The 18,876-nt window shown below is 50.0% G+C and overlaps 2 protein-coding genes across 2 annotated transcripts in view; one reads left to right on the top strand and one right to left on the bottom strand.

Annotated features, from left to right (window-relative positions):
- Nucleotides 1–8,493: 8,493 nt before the first annotated feature.
- Nucleotides 8,494–14,401, top strand: rtkn2 (rhotekin 2). The gene is given in 13 exon segments (XM_019860006.1): nucleotides 8,494–9,113; nucleotides 9,672–9,871; nucleotides 10,304–10,350; nucleotides 10,444–10,497; nucleotides 10,587–10,704; nucleotides 11,526–11,714; nucleotides 11,917–12,011; nucleotides 12,401–12,507; nucleotides 12,733–12,861; nucleotides 13,117–13,285; nucleotides 13,389–13,496; nucleotides 13,570–13,736; nucleotides 13,739–14,401. Coding segments are annotated over 13 exon segments (1,950 nt in total). The 5' UTR covers nucleotides 8,494–8,978; the 3' UTR covers nucleotides 14,171–14,401.
- A 1,543-nt stretch (nucleotides 14,402–15,944) lies between these two features.
- Nucleotides 15,945–18,876, bottom strand: part of arid5b (AT-rich interaction domain 5B) — a 50,041-nt gene continuing 47,109 nt past the window's right edge. Inside the window, exon 12 of the mRNA XM_019860015.1 lies at nucleotides 15,945–18,876. This exon is cut by the window's right edge and continues 27 nt beyond it. Within this exon, the coding sequence (XP_019715574.1) occupies nucleotides 18,522–18,876 (355 nt within the window). The 3' untranslated portion in view covers nucleotides 15,945–18,521.

Genomic DNA, 18,876 nt, shown 5'->3' with positions numbered 1-18,876 from the left:
AAGCTGAAAAAAAAAAAAAAAAAAAAGAGGGAACAGAACAAGTCAGTCGGTAATATGGAATAAATAAATAAATAAATAAATAATCAGTTGGATGTAAGAATAGAATAGTATCCCCCCTCAAAGCCCCCGCCCCCGTCATCCACCCACACAAACACATTAACAGAGACCACCTGTAAAGTGTTTTGGGGGTTGTTTCCTTTGATTAGGAATGTTATGGGAGTGCTGCACAAATAGAAACGCTGTCCAGACTGTTTTATTTTGTTTATTTGTGGATCCACCTGTGTTTCCAACCAGAAGAATGAACTTATGATTGTGATGAGAAACATATAGTGCAAAGGAAGTCGAGTGGGTCGGTCTTGAAATGACTTTGACGTCTGTTTCTAAGATTGCGATCAATTAAACTGTTATCGACTAAGTCACGTTCCATGTTTCGAAGCCCTTTGCGACCGAGCATCTGACCCTTCTCTTCATCCCTTTTCTCTCCTCATGGCTCTTCCCCCTCGTCTCTGTCAAATATTTATAGCTGATGGGAGATAAGATTATTTCAGCTCGGGACCTCTCTGTGCCAGCTGCCGCTGACCTTTGCTCACAATAAAGACTTAGATGTGTTCTGGACAAGGGGAAGATTGTTTAATTTGAAGGTCATCGAAGGCCTTTCTTGATAGGAAGGTAAAAGGGCAGAAAGGTTGTGATCTTAGCTCGCATCAGCAAGTTGATCCAAATATTGAAAATGTGTTTTGAATTCATCGTGGGCGTTTTTCAGTTTTGACGAAGCCTGACAGTTTTCCGTGTTTGTCGTTTGTGTGAGGATTTGTTATGACGCTCGCTATCAACACAGTGAGAGAAGGACGCGGCGCAACATCGGCAGACTACTCTGACTGTAAACCTCTGGAAACGGAAGAAATGTTTTTTAAAATTCATAAAAGACATATGTTAGTGTCTCATTGTACAATCACAGACATGAAATGGTACGGCGAATAAGGCTGAACACATGACAACCTGTCATAGTGTGACCACAAATAGCCTCCTTGCCAGTCATCATCATGAGTGGAAAATCTTGTTTAATAAAAAAAAATTAAAAAAAAAGTACACCATCTGGGCTTTTCCGATTGTTGCAATATGTGCTGATTTGTCTCAAATTATATTTTTGCTAACCTCAAGCATCCCTCAAGTTTTTGCGGCTGCACAAACACTTTGGAGCACTCTGAAGCAGATGCACCGCACAAGATAATGATGGCGGCATTTGCGCAAGATGTCTTTCAGCTGGGAGCAAATAGAATACAATTCCAGTCTTGAATGACTTCAGCGTGTACGCGGCACAGTAGTTTCTAATCATATCTTACAGTTTTATCATACATCTTCTGTCCTCAGCCAGAGTTCAGTCAGGTAATGTGAAGGTACAGTATCTATCTGCGCACAGGCAAGAGGTGGCACTGAGTTACTCAAAAATGACAAGACAATTTAGTTTCTGCTTTTTAAAACCAATGGAATTGGAAGAGAGTAGGTGCATTGTATGCAAATTGAATAAAAAAGTCCGGCCTTTTCAACGCACTGACCTGACTTCACAGACAACAGCGGCAGTAGTGCCACCTAATGGCAAATCAAACAAAAACTAAAAAGCAAAAAGTACTGAGTTCTTATCAGGGCTACTGTCTATTGATTTCTTCACAAGAGTGACTTTGAACCTTCGCACCAATTCCCTGATTAAGAACTCCTGCACATGCACATATTTGCCTGGCCAACTCTTTATAAATGTCATTGCCTCAAATGACAAGACATGGTATGGGTTTTTTTCTTCAATAATTTCTGATCATTTAATGAAATGGTATTGATCGGTTCTATTGATGTGAATGGTTCTATATCAATGCCATAGTACAGTACCAGCCAAAACATATTTCACCTTTCCTTAGGATATGGTAACCTAAACAAAATAAATGTATACCACACACACACACACACATATATACATATACACACAGACACACATTCTTAAATTTATATATACAGTATATATATATATATATATATATATATATATGCATGTGTGTGTATAAATCAAATAACCACACAGCTTTTCCTCATCTCTGCAGGCATATATGTTCTTCATCCTCAGCAAAATATACGTCATAGATTTCATACGGTGTATGTTTGGTGCATTTGCTTTTCTCGTGGGCGAGTGTGGAAGAGAAGGTACCCTTGGTGATAAAAAGGGATTCACGGGAGGTGTCCCACACGTCACTCGCCGCAATGAAAATGACAAGGAGAAGAGATCGGAGCTTCACAATTAGCGGCATTGTGCATTTCTTTCGGAGGGGACCATCCGATACGACCGCAGGAAGAACACACTCGTGTCGGGTCTCACGTTTTAACAGCGGTTTCAAGTATACGCATGCCAAATGGGTCCACGCACCCCGTTTTAGGTTCTGCGGGTGCACCTCAAAAAAGTGGTTTTGGTACAGTCGTGCTCCGCCTCCATTTTGTGCAACCGTGTCAGCAAAGTCATGCTGGCGCAAATGAAGAGGAATGGCCATTTCGTGCTTTCAGCAGGAAGTCCCCATCCCAGAGCGAGAGAGAGACACACACACACACACACACACACACACACACACACACACACACACACGCACGCACGCACGCACACGCACGCACACGCACGCACCCAAACACGGCGGGGAGTGAAAGGGTGGGATTATTCCAAGATGACTGAATTCTTTGTGTGGAGGAGCCAAAGAGTCAAGAAGTAAGAAGAGCGCTTCCTGTCGAGGGGGACGCTCATCTGCGTGGAGCTTTCGGGTTTGGACATGAATGGCAAACCGCTCGAGTCAATCATGTGACAAATGGCAAAATGTGCATTGAAGAAAAGGGTTCTCGGCCCCTTCAATTTCCGGACTGAGTGCCCTGACGCATGCGGTACATTTGCCTCGTTCGCAATCCACAAATCTGTCCCCTCCTCAACGGCCAGTCGCAGGCACACAAACGGGGCGGAGGAAGCGATGTCACACGGGAGTTTTTCCACGACTGGTTTCCAGCCCGACGCCCGACTTGTGCTGTGCAGGCTCAGTCGACGCGACATCTGGCTCTTTGGCGCAGCGCCGCGATCGCTTGGCTCACGCGGTCGAACAATAACACAAAGTCACTCGGCAAAGTAGAACAACAGACAGTTGTGGAGCGGGAGCGGTTTGAGGAAGAAAGGACAACTCACTGTTCCGGTCGCACGCGCCAAACTGAGTACCGTATTTTCACAATCACAGGGCGCCCTTAAAAGTCTCCGATTGTCTCCAAAATGGACAGGGCGCCTCATCGCGCGGGTCACCTCGTGTGCGCACCGAGTTCCGAAATCTGCGAATCCTCTTGTGGAACAAATTTCGGTATCAGCGCTGGAGAAAAACCCAACAAAACAATGTCGGTGGGTGAAGCAAGAAGCCCAACGCTTTGAAAAAGCGCTTTCTTTTGTTCGACTTTGGTCGATGTCCACCTCAAGGCATCGGTTCAAAACAATTCAAAGGTGAAGCCAATCAAAGGGCACCTACTCGGGAAAATACTGCCCCGGGATCAGTTAGGGCCGTTTGATGGACTCCAAGATGTGAAACAATGGACAAAGAAATTGTCTTTGTGAGCGCTGATGTTCCGAGAGCAAAAAAAAAAAGAGAGGGACTAGCCCAGACCCCGAGGGGCTGCATGCGCCTCATCAAAAGACTCGACAGTCTGTGGTCAGGGGGACGGCCGGACGGCGAGTCAAGACTTCGGCACAAAGAAAGCGTCCGTACAATCAAGAGCCTTGAAATGATGGGTGACCTGTCCAGAAAGAGCCTCGCTATGCTAGCTCGCGATTACGTTTTTCAGAGGCACACGATACTTGACGGAGAGTTACGTGACTCACGCAGGAGCTGGCGCTTGATTGGGCGCGCGCTTCATTCGATTTGACAGCGGCAGCAGGTCAACGGATCCTTGAATGACGGCGGCGCCAACAGAAGGCATCAAGACGCGGCGGGCTAAGAGATCCACGCCAGGAGACAAACCGCTCCGGCGTCAGTGTTCCACCCGCAGCGTGTCTGCGGAGTCCAGTCCGGGTGGCGACGGCGCTCTGTGTCGTGTTCAGGTGTGTTCTTGTGGCTTGCATGCGGCGCGCGGGGGTGGGTGGTCCCAATACGTGACCAGATGGCATTCAAAGGAGCAAACAAGCACCTTCCATTTCCACTCTCTTTAGCCAACACCCATTTCCGCCGCGCTGTTATCGGCGCACACGCACACAAACGCACGGAAACACACGGCTGGCCGTAAAAGCCCATGCGCCGCGTGCTCAGTGACCTCGGTGCACCTCATGACCCGCAGATGGAAATATGCCCCTTCACCCACTCTTTACTGGCGGCAAAGTTGAGGAATAGGCGGAAAATGTACTTGGTGCAACGGGGTTTTGGTTACCTGCGTATGACACTTTAAAATTTGACATCAGCGGAACTTTCACTGAAAAGTAACACGACACTCATAGACACGGCCTCCTTTGAGGCGTGGCCAAATGTTTGGGCTGACAACAAATGAGTCAGCCAAAAAAAAAAACTGCAAAATGTTACCCAGCAATACCGGGGGGCCGTGTGACGTTTCTTGAACAAGAACAGCGGAAATATCTCAGTGCTCATCTCGCAGCGTTCGGCCAAGAAAGCAAGACAACAAATGGGACGGGCGCCCTGAAGCGGCCGCTTTCCTTTCGGGAGCGTGCGATCACTTTGTCCAAGTTCTCGCCGTACTGGCGTAAAACTCAGCAGCAGACCCCAAAAATACAAATAAACAGGGCGGGTGTGGGGAATCTGCACTCTCACACTGCGGGGCAACGTCAACATTAGCAGAACAATCACAATAGAAGCAGACCCGCTGCATGAATAAGAGATCAATATCCGAAACGCAAAAAAAGGAGGAGCACTGGCATGTGTCACACCCAGAAACAGATGTGAGGGTCACTTGTGTTTTTTTTTTTCTTTTCATGGAGTTAAATGCAGGAAAAAGAAGTGGAGGAACGCCCATGATGTTCCATAACAAGGGAGCTCAAAATATTTAACATGGCTGACTTTCCAGTTCATCACAACTGTGGAACAAAAACGCGACATAGTCAAAATGCGACACGACCTTCTTGAGCATTTCGACTCGGGCAGAAGTGAGAGTCGCTGTTGCTATTTTTAGTCGAGGAGAAGCTTATCAACGACATCGGTTCTACCTCAGGCCAAAAGACATTAGCATGCAGAGTGGGAACCTCCAAAGCCGAGTCCACATTTTGGGGAAAGACGTGCCTCCAAAAAAAAAAAAACCCTTCAAACAAGACATGCAACTCTAAACCGTGGCCGTGTGTGAGACTTCAGCTCCGTAAGCATCTCCTACTTTGGGGGTTCCCCTGTGTCAGAGATTTTCTCGGACAAAGTTAAAGAAATGACTCGGCACACAGGAAAATTGTCTTCAATATCGGCGGGAGGGGGATCTCTGAGAGCGAACGACGGTAATTGCTCCGATGATCACAATCTCGAGCTCCCTTCCCGCCAGTTCCGACTTTTATTGTAACATACAAGGAAAACACTGCCCCCGACATTTGCATACCGCACCCCGGTCCGGCCCCTCGGTGGTGATTGGTTACCTGTTTTTTAAACTTGAACCACCAGTACGTTGGCGCCTTTTCTGTCTGGTCTACATCGAATTAACATGTTGCAGACTTTGCGGATGGCCAATGTCGCCTGGGCGCGACGGGTGTTCTCAACTCGTCTTTTGTTGTTCAACCGCGGTTCCCGAATTATTCATTCCCCTTTTGTGACCGAGTTTCGCCCTCTCCCCTGTGATCGCCCACCTGCATTGACGTGCTAATTGTGGACTTCAACCGTCCTCCGGCCAGGTGGCCGGCACCTTTGTGTACAGGTATTTGGGGGTGCTGGATATGCACCCAAACGTTTAGATGTTCCCAAATTAAATGAAACTTTAAACATGATACAATTTTGCTCATAGATTCCTCTAACACCCTGTCATGTGACGCTCAAAAACAGACGACGCCGTCATCATCAGAAGAAAACAAAAGTCACTTCCTAAACTTCCTTTCACGCACAATGGCTGCGGGCAGGCCACACAACAACAAAGTCCTCCGCTCGGTGCCGAAAACAGTTTCTTAAGGAACTCACAAATTGTTCTAAAACGACGCATCCACATGAACTTCAGCTACTAGTGGTCTTTGGAGCTATCACCTCCACTCTTCAGCCATCAGATTTCCACAGGAAAGATGCAAGAACTGTGATAGTGCTAAAGTTTTGGTCGGCGCCACCCAGCCTACCACAGGCCACATTTGCAGAGGAAAGGAAGAGGAAAAAAAAAAACGGGGAAGGGAGGGAGAAATTGGGAAGAAAGCTGGACTGGACGGTATTATCTTAACATTCTATGCTAGATGTGCAAAGATCTTGCGGCTGAGAAGGAGAAGGAGGAGGAGGAGGAGGAGGAGTCAGTGGCGTGCAACGTAAAGCTGTGCAAAAATATTTCGGCCCAGTGTAAGAGAAAAAAACATGGACTACATTTGTTCTTTGGCATTTTGCTTGTGGGTGGTTTCATCACACGAGAGCAAATGTCCTTACACTTGATCCATTTTCAGGTTGATTTGGCTGCACCTCGATCCTTTTTCATGGTAAGGACACACAGTGCAGCACCACAACAGAGCCACCATAACCACACTTTTTTGGCGAGGTTTTTCTTCCACTGGAACTCTGCACTTTGATCACTTTTGTGAATTTTTTAAAAAGGCACTTTTGGACGCAACATTGCTTTTGGGGGGAAAAATCTCATCTTTCTGTTTGACAATGGCGCAGAGAATCGCCACAAGAGCAAGTGCTACATTCACAAAACTTTATAAAATTTCAGTTTGACGATGGCCCAGCCAGAGCCCAGAAGACACCGACGTCATTTTACCGATTCGGAGAGCTACGGGGAGAATATTGCAGATTCTAGATCAAAACACTTCGCCTAAATGACATGGCGGGGAGGGGGGGTAGATATATATTGAATGTGTTCACTCCCCATATGCGTCGTATTTACCACGCACGGCTCTACACAATGACAACACGATGGGTGCGTGCAGGCCAGTTACAGCTGCTCCACAAAAACAAAACCACCCCGCCAATATAAACGGATTGGGGTGGCGGCAGGAGGGGTAATCATCAGACAACATCTTCCTGTTAAAATATATGACATGTAAGAGGCAATGAGGACGCTATCGTGTGTCATACAGCACAAAGCATGCGCGATACGACCCGACTGTTCGTGAAAGTCCATCCACTCGTGGCTTGAACAGACAAATCGGGGAAGTGCAAATGATAGCCCTTGTTTTGTGTGAAGCGTTGTGAGAGACGATGCTTTCTTTTGGCCTGGCCATCGACACGACAGTGCGGCTGGGGTCAGCCATCGCACGGGGCTCCGTGTTTAGCTAACCCATTGTTTGTTTGCTTGTTTTTTTTCCCCCCCAGCAAGATAAAAGTCAGCATCTGCCGTGATTTATTTATTTTAAGGAGGGTAGAATTGCTTCAAGACACGTAACTTGTGGGAGGCACTGCTAATGAAATCGACGTCCATGGATGAGCATCTGCGAGGCGACTTCCCTTGTCGTCCTCCACTGATTTTCGCTGTGGTCAACTTCACGTGCGCCTCGGCGCTCGACTCACAATAGGACGCCTTTTTGTTTATATCTAATGACTAAAAGTGAGGCGTTCTCGCGTCGCGATATGTCTTTGCTGTCCCGTTACGTGTGTTTGGTTGCGAGAGTGGAGCCCAGCCCTACCGTTGCTGCCGCAGTCACGCCCGGCTCCGGCCTCTTCTCCCGCGGTTGCTCCTCGCTAGTGAGCCGGCAGCGGCCAGAGAGGGCCGTCCTGCAGATTTCACCAAATTTCAACACATTCCGGGTGTGGCTTTTCAAAATGAAAGCACACTGAACGTAACAGCACAAAGGATCCGGTCGCCGTGTCCCATTTTATTCGCGATGCTTTTGTTTTATTGTGAAAACATCAACTCAGTCATTTCTTGTTTGTTACGTTGAATTGACATAGCTTTTCAGTCGCCTTGAGCGAGCGCCTGCGTCGACACTTCTCGCGGTGGCAAGGATGCTTCCAACTCAAACCAGAAGTTCCGCCAGTCAGAACCGCGTGGGCGGGTTTCCTGCTCGCAATGGCCACGTTTAAAATCCCCTTCGTACAGTATGAGTATTGCATCTCCGACTGGGAAGCCCCGCCGCTTTCTAATTTGATCAAAATAACCAATACAAATGTCGTTTTCGAATGGATGGCTCTACGTTAAGAATGGGCAAAAGGAGAGATGGACTTCGTTTGAACGCATAACAAAACGTATCAGTCGTGATCTACCAGTCACCACTAAGTAACATATTACGATAATAATATGGAATTGTGATTTTTCACAACTCGGTACAATTGTATATTGCATTTATATTTCAAAAGAGCGGCAATTAAAATGTGAACCTCAAATCACGTCCGTTGTGTTTGACGGTGACGTAATCACGTTAGACTATTGTCAGCGTCAGGGCACTCAGTGTATAACGGACGTTTACGTGCCGGCCGGAGGGCGGAGTGCTTTGTTTGCATTCAATGTGTCACATTAAACTGCGGTTTTTGGGGCTAATTTGTTTTGCAGTATGGCGGTGTTCAAAAGAGCTATCCAACTACTTGCACATTCACGTCTTTATTTCCTTAGGATGCCCGTCAGCTCGATTGTACCGATATTACAATCAACAAATTCAATACGTGAACATAAAAACTCGAAAATACTTACATTTATCTATGGCTACAATACACCAACATAGTCATCACATATCTGTAATGAATAAACACTCTTTCGTTTGAGTATCACCGGTGATCCGGTTGACCGTGCGGAGAAATCGAACACGCCCGTCTAATTTGAAGTCGGAGGAGGGGCGTGTTCGTGCTCTCCGAGCAGCGAATGAAAAAACCAACAACATGGACAACCAGCGGGACGTTCAAAATTCGAAACGAAACTCAAATTCCACCCTCGTCATGTCGGGTAGCTCCGCGGTGGCCATGGAGATTAAAAGGAAGAAAATACGACGGAGCGCATTATTCCAGGAAGCAGAGGTAAGAAAGAACGCGGTATTGTCCAATTGCTTCTGTTTGATTGGACGGACACGGGTTGACTGGACCGAAATCAAACGAAACAAAACGAGCGCCTGCCAGTAGAATCGCGAACGACATCGCCCCGACATAAAATGGTGCTTGAGCGCCAGTAACTTCCAAGGATGAATTTGGTTCGTTCATTAAACTTCAAAGGGGGCCTAGCGTCACAAATCCAACACCGTTGGAAGACGGGCGCCCATCTGAACTCAGAGCGAGCTGAGTGTATTCATCGCTGTCTTCGACATAATAATAACACAGTAACAAAGCTCTTGACATGACACCGAAGGATTACACTATGTCCAGCGAGGCTTGTGTTAGTGAACATTCTTCAGCGAATGCTTGAATAAACTCTCTCTCTCTCTCTCTCTCGCTATTACGTATATATTAACGTGATTGGTATTTTGTGTCAAACTTCTGTGAAGCACGTTTTTTTTTCCCGTTGTGAATGCGCCAGATAAATCAAGGTGTCTCGTTGGTGAACTTTGCCCCTTTTCACCGTGTCAACCGTTCTCCCGCCAGAACGCCGACATTCAAGCGAAGCTGGACTTTGAGGTGCGGATGCGAGAGGGCGCCTACAAGCTGCTGCGGGCCTGCAGTAAGAGAGAACCGATGCTCAGCGCCTCCAAGAACCTGCTGACCTGCAACGCCAGGATCGAGGCGTACATGGGGCACATGCAGGAGACCAAGGAGAAGCGCAATCTGACGGGAGAGCTCAGCAGGTACCGGATGCAGCTTGCGGTCCCATCGAGTTCAATCTCCATTTGGTCATGCGAGGCATGATCGGGGTTGGCAATTTGCTCCGACCTTCCTTTTGGTGGTTGGAGTTTGGAATGCGAAGCTTGACAAAAATGAAATAGTCCCACGGAACGAGCGGAACGAAGGAAGAGTTCGGCGGCCCTTGAATACGCGCGTATTCACCTGACGCGAATCCGTACGCTCATCTTCATTTTGAAACGGACCACCTTTTTTTTTTCCGAATCAGAAAAGATACCAAAGCGAAGCAAGCATTGAACGTGGATCATTTCCCTTTTCTCCTCCCCTAACCTTGATTCAATCCAACACACTCTGCAATCGCTGAAGCGTTTTGTCGCATTTATTGTCATAATCATTTAAAAACCCGATTCTTAAAATGTATTTTTCTTTTTCTTCAGCGATTCAGATGCGCGCGTGCCATGTCGAGGAACACTTGCTCTGTCTGGTGAGTTGACTTTCGAGTTTTTTGGTCAAAGAAGAAAGAGCAGGCGCTCGATTTCAGGCCGATTCCTAAAATTGAGGCTTCCCTCTGTCGCAGGACTTCGTATTCCGCTCATGTGGAAGGACCAGGATCACTTCAACAACAGGGGAAGTGAGTTGGTTCTGCTTCTTTGATTGCCTTTCCTACTTTGTCTGTTTTTGTTCTTCCTCACTTTCTGCCCCCCTCCCACTGTGGTGCAGGCTCGCGGCGGGTGGCCGTCTTCTGCGTCATGCGGATGGGCTGCCAGGTGGTGGACACCAAGATGGCGGTGGTGGACAGATCGGTGACGGACGTCTGCTTTGAAGAAGTCGCCGTCTTGTAAGCGCGCCGCCGCCGCCGCCTGCAAATGGACGTTTGGTGTCAGTTTTGGTGGTTGTTCCCATCACAATTGTGACACCAAGCCTTCCTCTCGTGTTGGGTCATTGTGAAACGGTTGCCGCAGCCAACTGGAGTGATTCCCAGACAGTGTGCCGGCACACACCGCCGTGCGCCAAATTTCACTGACATCGGTCTGAAAATGTCCTTCAAGGAAGATATCTTTGTTCCTCGGTCAATGGCGGCCATCTTTGGTGACGGGCTGAGCGATGAAACGCTCTTCCGCGAGATAGCAGCGGGCGCATAGCAAGGAGCTGGGGACAATCGCTTTTTGTTCAGCCGTGAGAGATTTGTCCCCAAAGTCTTCCCAAAAACACAGCCGCCCTTTTCACATGCCTGTCAGATCCACAAATATTTGGGCGAGCAAATTATTTCTTTCCCCGGAGCTTGTTTTTGCCTTGACGCGGACGACTTTCTTCTCTTGCGACCTCGAGCGCGCGCCGCCAATCCAAAGTCCTGCTCAATGCACCACACTGCATTGTTGGCAAATATCTTTGTGGATCTGAACAATGGGATGGTCACAGATGCATGTGTGCATCTTTATATACCGGGTATATAGATATATTTTTGGGGGGGGTAGGGGGTGGTCACCTTCAAAAGTTGCAGCATTTTGCTCCTCGGATTGATTCGGAATTTGACATCTGTTGTAATCTCGAACGAGCGGCCTTATTTCTTGCATGCAAAGTTTCCAACGATTGACAAAGGTGAGCAAAGCGAGGTGGTCGGATGTACCTCAAGGTCCATTGCGCCTCATGTCACGGCAGTGAAGATGCGCTTCCCGGGTTTACGCTGCGGGTGGAGCTGTGGAGCTGCGCCGCGGAGGACGAGCTCACGCCGGCCAACACGCCGCGGAAGCTGGCGAAGAAGCTGCGGAATTCCTTGGGCAAGAAGTGGCGCCCTCTGCCGGATACCCCCGACCCCGACGCCTTCCTCCAGTCCAACCCGCTGCCGGCGTACGTATCGCCTTCCCGCCCGCACCCTCTCGGCTTTGCTCTCGGGCGTCCGCTCGTGCGAATCCCACCCGGGCGCCGGCCGGACCCGCGACGTCCGCTCGCCGAGTGACTTTGTCGACAAGCGACGGAAAGCCGCCGCGGCCGCAATCAGGCATCCCCGATGCCCGGAAGCTTGACATTGTGCGTTTGTTGTCTGTTCCAGAGGTGCCGAGTACCATCTGCTGGCCTACTCCACGCTGACGCTGCCCGCCGCGGAATGCAGCTTTCAGTCCCACTCGCTGGTCGTCCTCCAAAACTGTAAGAAATCGATTTCTATGATCTATGTTTCTCCCACTAGCGACGCGCTTCGGAGTCGAGTTTTAGTTGCGGTTGAATCGCCGATCCCGTTTGGGCAAATCCGTCGGCCTTCCCGTTCGGGCCGTCACGGTCAACGCGCAAGTGAGGAAAGAGAGTTCCGGGCCTCCTCGTCTTCCAAAAGCGCACCGTGTAGATCGGAGGCAGACCTGTGGGGCTGTTGACAAATGCTCGTGGATTTGGTTCCCGCCCCTGGCCCCCCGGCCCCCCTTCCAATAGCTTACATCCACATGAAAAAAGCCAAGGGCAAAACATTGCGCACGCCTGCAAATGAACTCGGGTTGCGACTCACCGTCCGCTCACGGACTTTTGCCCGCTTTGCTCCCCTTCAGCCGACTGGTCGTCGTGGCTTCCCCTTTACGGCAACCTGTGCTGCCGCTTGGCGGCCCAGCCGGCGTGTATGACGCAACGCGCCATGGCCGGATACCTCGACCTCAAGGTAACCGCCGCCGCATTTTGGCTTCTGTGCACCGTTCGGCGCGCCGGCGTACAACGTGATGCGCTCTTCCCTCTACAAGTAAAAAAAAAAAAAAAAAAAGGGACTATTTCAACGCATGACACTGTTTCATTCAGAAGAAATGCCGAGTAAGATATGAATGTTGTTGATTTGGAAAACTGGACAGAGCGGCAGTTGCGCCCATGCAAATTGTTTTTGTCTTGCCAGCCGAGCGCAGAGGCCCCGGTGCCCCGCCGCCTCTTCTGCGTGCTGAGCGCCGCCACCTTGTCGTGCCACTTCGGCCCGGAGGAGCCGGACGCCGAAGCGCGGCCGGCGCTGCGCCTGCCCGTCAATAAGGTGGGCCGCTCACCTTCACGGTGGACGCGCTTGTTGATTGAAAATGTCAACGCCGCGGAAGCAGCACGCTCAAAATTGGTTTCGGGGGGGTCTGGATGTCGTACAACTTCCCAAAATCCAGATGGATGAAATTGTCATGAGCGGGCCGGAAAAGCCAAGTTTGCGGTGCCCTCCCCCAAACTCAAAAGTTCCTTCCTTTTGGCTCTTTTTTTTTTTTTTTCCTTTTCATGCCGGTCTTTTGAACGGCTGCTGCAGGACACCCGCATCCGAGTGATGGAAAAGCAGTCTGGGGGGGAGAAGTTTCGGAGCCTGTCCATCATCAACCCTTCGCCAGAGGGAACCCGGAGCCAGGTCTTCACGGCCGACACCCCGGAGCAGTTGGACCGGTGGCAGGAAGCGCTGCATCAGCACCTCTACGATCAAAGTGAGCCCCGTTGGCGGATAAGCGCGCCCCGCTCGTAAACGGCGTTTGGTCTAGCAGGCGCGTCCGCGCGCTCGAACGGCCGTCTTGTCGTCGTCCTCCGCAGGTCGGTGGCTGCACTGCTGCGAGCGGCCCGTGACCATCGAGGCGGCGTCGCCGCGGAAACCGTCGCTCTTCCTCGCCAAGCCGGCCGACTCCGTTTACAACGACCTCAGTGAGTGTGCCGCGTGTGTTCTTTGGACAGACGCGAGTCACACACGAGTCTTGACCGGGTGTGGTCCTTGCAGGCATCAATTCTCCGGGCAAGTGCGAGAGCGTCACTGACATCATCCGCAGCAAGATCCAGGAGTCCAACGGCCGCTTCCTGATTGGTGACCGGGAGGCCGGGGAGCCTCCTAATTGGGCCGCTCTCTTTGACGGCTCCCCCTCGTTTGAATGGCGGCGGAAGACGGGACCGCCGTTCTGTCCCGGAGTCAAACTCGCAGCCCGCTTTCAAGCCCCAAACTGCGCTCCGGCGCCACTCCCGACAGCGGCAAGAAACGGCGTGCGCCGCTTCCTCCCACCGGCCCCGCCGTGCCTCCTCCCGCTCATATCCCTCGACCTGAGAGACCTCCTCGTCCTCGTCCTTGTCCTCCTCCTCCTCCCCTCTCACACCCGCAGAAGGAAAACACTTTGCGGGCCAAGTCCAAAACCGGAAGGCGGTCCCTGGATGCCAAATTCTCCGCCATCGTCCAGCAGTTGCAGCACAACGCCAAATACGGAGGCGGCCTTCCGGCGGCGGGCCGCAAGAACGCGCCGCTCGGCGTCGACGGCGTCGCCGTGCCGAGGAGCCGTCTGAGGGAGTCGTCCCGAGAGAGGAGCCGCCTCAAAGCCGGCCTGGAAAGCTGAATTGCAATTCATCCGGACCAGCCCGTCCAGCGGGATGCCATTTTAGGTTTGTCCCGTTCACGAAACGAGAGACGGGACGCGCTCCACACAAAGATGCCATTACGACGAGAAGTCTGAGCGGGGGTGTGCTCAAGACCGGACAGCATTTCACTTTTAAAAGGGGGAGGAACAGAAATGCAACAGACCCCTCAGGAGAATTGACGGCCGATAGAAATGCAGTCAACACTTTTTTTCTTGAATAACACCGTACATTCTGGAACAAGCAGGGAGAAGCTGCCCATCAGTCTTTTCCACAGAAAACTTGCTTGACTTCCCCCCTAAAACTACAAAAAAAGGAAGGAAAAATCAGCGAATCCATGTGTGCCATCGTGCGAGTATGCGGGGGTCCACTTTCAAATGGATTTTCACGAACATGTTGCTTTTATTAACAATGTCAAGTCATTGATTCTTATTTTTAGTTTGCATTATTTGTAATTAGAATTCATTTGGCAGTTATCATAGTAGAAAAAGTACAATTGTTTAGTGTGCTCTTACACTGACAGGCCGGAACCAATTTCTGTTCAATGAGATGAATGAATAAATACTTGACTGCAAAATCAGAAAAAAAACGAGCTCTGCATTGCATCGCACAAAGAGGACACGTCAGAATTGAGCAGCAGAAAACACGTTCAAGGTGCAGTGAACGTAGTTAGCGCAGCACAAATACAAAAGAAAAATTGTGGACATGAAGCAAATCTGTTGACTTCCGTTTGATTATTTACGACAGGCTCATTCATCTGCCATTTTTTTTGTCAGTGAATCAGATCAACAAACAACAAAAACAGGACATCGTTTCAAATGGACAGTGGCGAAAATGCACCAACGTGATTCAATGACTGGTTTGGTTCATTAAAAAAAAAAAAAATAACAAATGCGAGCACCCATGACTGCAATGAAATATTTGCAAAAGTCAACTTTATCACAAGAGCGCTACTCCGCGTATCCAACAAAATTCAGCTGCAGCTCTGCTTACCTGTTGGCTGAGGGGCCGAGGGTCGGTCTTGGGCGGGTTTTTCTCCGTGGCCCTGGGTCTTCAGCCGGCCCATCTGATCCTGGGATGTTTTGACGTTGGTTCAGTCCGCCCTTTCTAAAACACGTCTTGGGAGCATGATGATTGATTCACGACATACTGGGAGAGTCACTTTGAACAAAAATGCGATTTCTTCACTGTAAACAGAGGGAATGCAACACGATTTCACGTACCATGTTTTTGCGCGATGCAGTGCTCTCTCACAAAGGGGGACGGGGGGGGGGGAGATCAAGAAGGAAAAAAAAAAAGACATTCACTGCCGGTTATCTGCACCGGAAGGAATTGCTTCATGTACCACTTACCATGTTATAATGGGATACTTGGAGATATTTTTTCCTCCTGGTGAGGAAGCAATACACTTCCAAAGGATCAGTCAAAATGCTCGTTTCAGCCACAGGGCGGCAACAAAAGTACTTTTTTTCACGTGTCACTCAGAAAGATCCACAATCAGAAAGATCCGCTCGTCTGACCCTGCAGAGCGGCAAGGGAGGAATCGCACAGGCCGCAAAAGCCAATTATGAATCATGGACGCAGCCCATTCACAACCGCGCGGCCACACACACACACACACAGAAGCCTTTTAGATAGTAAAATATTTTAATTAAATATACAGGAGGTCATAGCATAAAAAAAGTTTCATTTTTTTGTCTCTGCCAGCTGGCTGATTGGTAAACATATGGCTACTGTATCAAAAACACTTTTTTGAGGATGCACAAAAAAAAAGGAAAAGTGAAAACATAACAACTAATGCTTAATTGCAAAACGTAGTGTTTGTTAGAGGCTAGATTGTGTGTAACCGACTTTTTTCTTTCACGCGTACGCACAGATAGATACTGCCTTTGATGCTATTTACAGATTATAACAGTTGGGATAGGATCACCGCCACTCTCGCCTGAGCGCGGTGCGCTATCTACAGTGCTATTTATTTACACACGCACGCACACACACACGAAGAGAAGATGCCGACAAAGACAAAAGAGAAGGAAAAGGTCAAACTGATTGATCCCGTGTTTGGATTTGCCCCCCCCCCCCTTCAGCCAGTGCTGGTTGATTGGGACAAACAACACGAAGGTATTCAACCTCCTGATGAAGCACCATGTCCTCGCACGCATTTTCTACTCGCTGGCAACACGGCTCGCGTGCTCCCAGTAAAGTACTACTTGTGAAGTGCTCGACGTCAACTTGCAGCACACAATTTTGTCAAGCGGCGCGCAGCTCCGCCTCCATGTCGGTTGAAGAATACTCAAATCTCTTTGATCTCCATCTTTCCAACAGCGCACGAGTACGCTCTGCGCGCACGCGCGCCGGCTGGACAAATGAGTGTACCGGTAATCCAAGTGTTTGTTAGTGGCAATTGCGCGACTCATATCGCCTTTGCTCAACTCGCATACAACCAAACCTTACTCGGACACGACTAGTCCAAAGTAGAAGTCACGGGTCACACACTAGTAGCCTCCTCTTGTCCAAGCAGCACCCAAATGCCCGCGTTTTCTGATGAGTAAAGACAATTGGGCTCCCTCGACCGCAGGGCCAGCGCAGAGTCCAAGCCAGCCAGTGACGAATGGCCGAAGGGCCCCCGTAAAGACGAAGTGAGAGCACAGAATGGATTTTCACCCGTCGAAGCAGCACTTCAGCTCCAGTTCAACGTGCCAATTTCGGGCAGCGTTGACGTATGAACTCATGTAAAGGGGTCTCTTTTGTGCAAGGGTGTTGCGGCTATTAGGTGAAGCCCCCGCAAGATGAAGTCAGAGCATCATTTGCATTTTCACGGGTGGGCGCGGCACTTTATCACCGAGCCGCCTAATTGCATTTGTCAATTTCGCGTGAACGCATCCGTGCATGCGGCCGACTTCTCACATCACCAACACTAACTTTCGTGATCACGACGGCGACGACCCGAGAGTACGCCTAGAGAAAATATAAGGCGGCGTATTTTCACTTGCGAAGGCAGCACTTCATGATCTCGTGGCCGAGAGCCAAGTTGGATTTTTTTTTGGGTGTGTCGTTTTGTTTTTTTCGTAATGCGCCTCTTTTTAAGTGTAAATGATCACACCCGTCACAGTAAATTGTTGGATCTCGGCACATGTAAACGCGAGCATCCAGCATTTCCAAACGCCTGCAACCTCCCGCCATTTAGTGCTTAGAACATTAACGCCAGAGACGGGCAAAAGGCACAAGTATATCATCTTAAGTGACCACATTCTCATGAAAAAAAAAACAGACTGGATCTTTTTTCTTCTTCAGCGTGTTTGGACTGTCATCTTCTAAAGTAAAAGTCATTTTCAAGTCATGAACACAAGAGGCGATGAAATAGGCTGAGTGTTCCGCAGCAGGTGGCTGCTTCACTACGCTCGTACGACGCCCCCCCCAAAATACTACGAATAATCCAAACAATTTGCCACATTCATTCATGCGAAATGAATTTGGACATGTCCTGGCCCACAGCGCCTCAAGTGGCTCCTTTTGTCAATGCGCTCTAGCGCACGGTGCCAATGGAATCGCTATGGGCGCTTTTCCATGCGACTAAAAACCCGCCCGAAGCAAGATGAAGCGGTTCGTCGCTGGCTCAGTAGACTCGGTGGTGAAAACGCCAACGTGAGCTTCGATTTGCGGCGACGCATTCTCAGCGCGGCTGCGTGTTTATTTTCGGAGTACTTTTTGTCAGTTTCAAGTTGCCGATACTTGAGCGGCCGTTGTCTTTCACTCAACCGTCCTTCTCCATTTTTGTCACTTGATGGCGGTTCTCGTTTCCCAACGGCACTCGATCCGTTTCCTGCGGCGCCGCGGACGAAAAACGCCGAACCGCAAACCGCGAGCGTACCGCGCAGCGGAAAGGCGTCGACAAAAGCGGAGCCGCCCGACGCCGGCGACGACCTATTTTGGCGACTCCCGGTTCGGCAAGTTCCCGTTGTAGTGTTTCAAGCGACACGGTTTTAGCCCTCGGACGCAGGAAACCAAAACTCCAGCCGACGGAGAGTCCGAAGCCGAAGTGAGCACATCCACGTCAGAATTGTGCAAATAAGGACACAAAGAAAAAGATACAGTCAGTGGTGATAAAAATACAGAACAGTGCAAAGGATATAAACCAACGTATCAACTAATACCGAAAAACAAACCATAAAGATCGATCTGTATCGAGATGGATACGTATCTGGATCCAGATCGATCCAAATGGAATTTTCTGTCTGTCTCACAGAAGAGTTTGACAATCAGTCTGGGCCCACCCGGTGACGGAGCTGCTGCCTTTGCTGGGCGGGGGGGGGCACAAGCCAGGTGTGCCCCTCACAGTCTCGTGCTGGGGTGTACCGACGACAGCTGTGGCGGAGGGAGGGTGGAAAGCGGGTACAAGTGGTGCAGCAGGTCCCCGTAGAGGGCCGCCCCGCCCGGGTGCCTGAAGAAGTGGTGCGGGCCCCCCGTGGCCGAGGCCAGAAGCTGCCTGTGGAGCAGCATGGAGTGGAAGGCCAGCGGGGGCACCAGGGGCGACACGGCCGACTGGCTCTTCAGGTACTGCAGGCCCGGGTGCCGCCGCAGTCCGTCCTGCGACAGCGGGCCGCCGGGCGGGTACATGCCGGCGTAGAGGGGGGCGGCCCGGGGCAGCGGGTAGGCGCCGGCGGGGAGGCGCTCGTCCGTCAGGTGC

The sequence above is a fragment of the Hippocampus comes genome, unplaced genomic scaffold (genome assembly GCF_001891065.2).
Source record: "Hippocampus comes isolate QL1 unplaced genomic scaffold, H_comes_QL1_v1.1 scaffold39, whole genome shotgun sequence".
In the NCBI taxonomy this organism is placed as follows: domain Eukaryota; kingdom Metazoa; phylum Chordata; class Actinopteri; order Syngnathiformes; family Syngnathidae; genus Hippocampus; species Hippocampus comes.
This window is presented reverse-complemented; position numbering and strand designations above follow the sequence as displayed.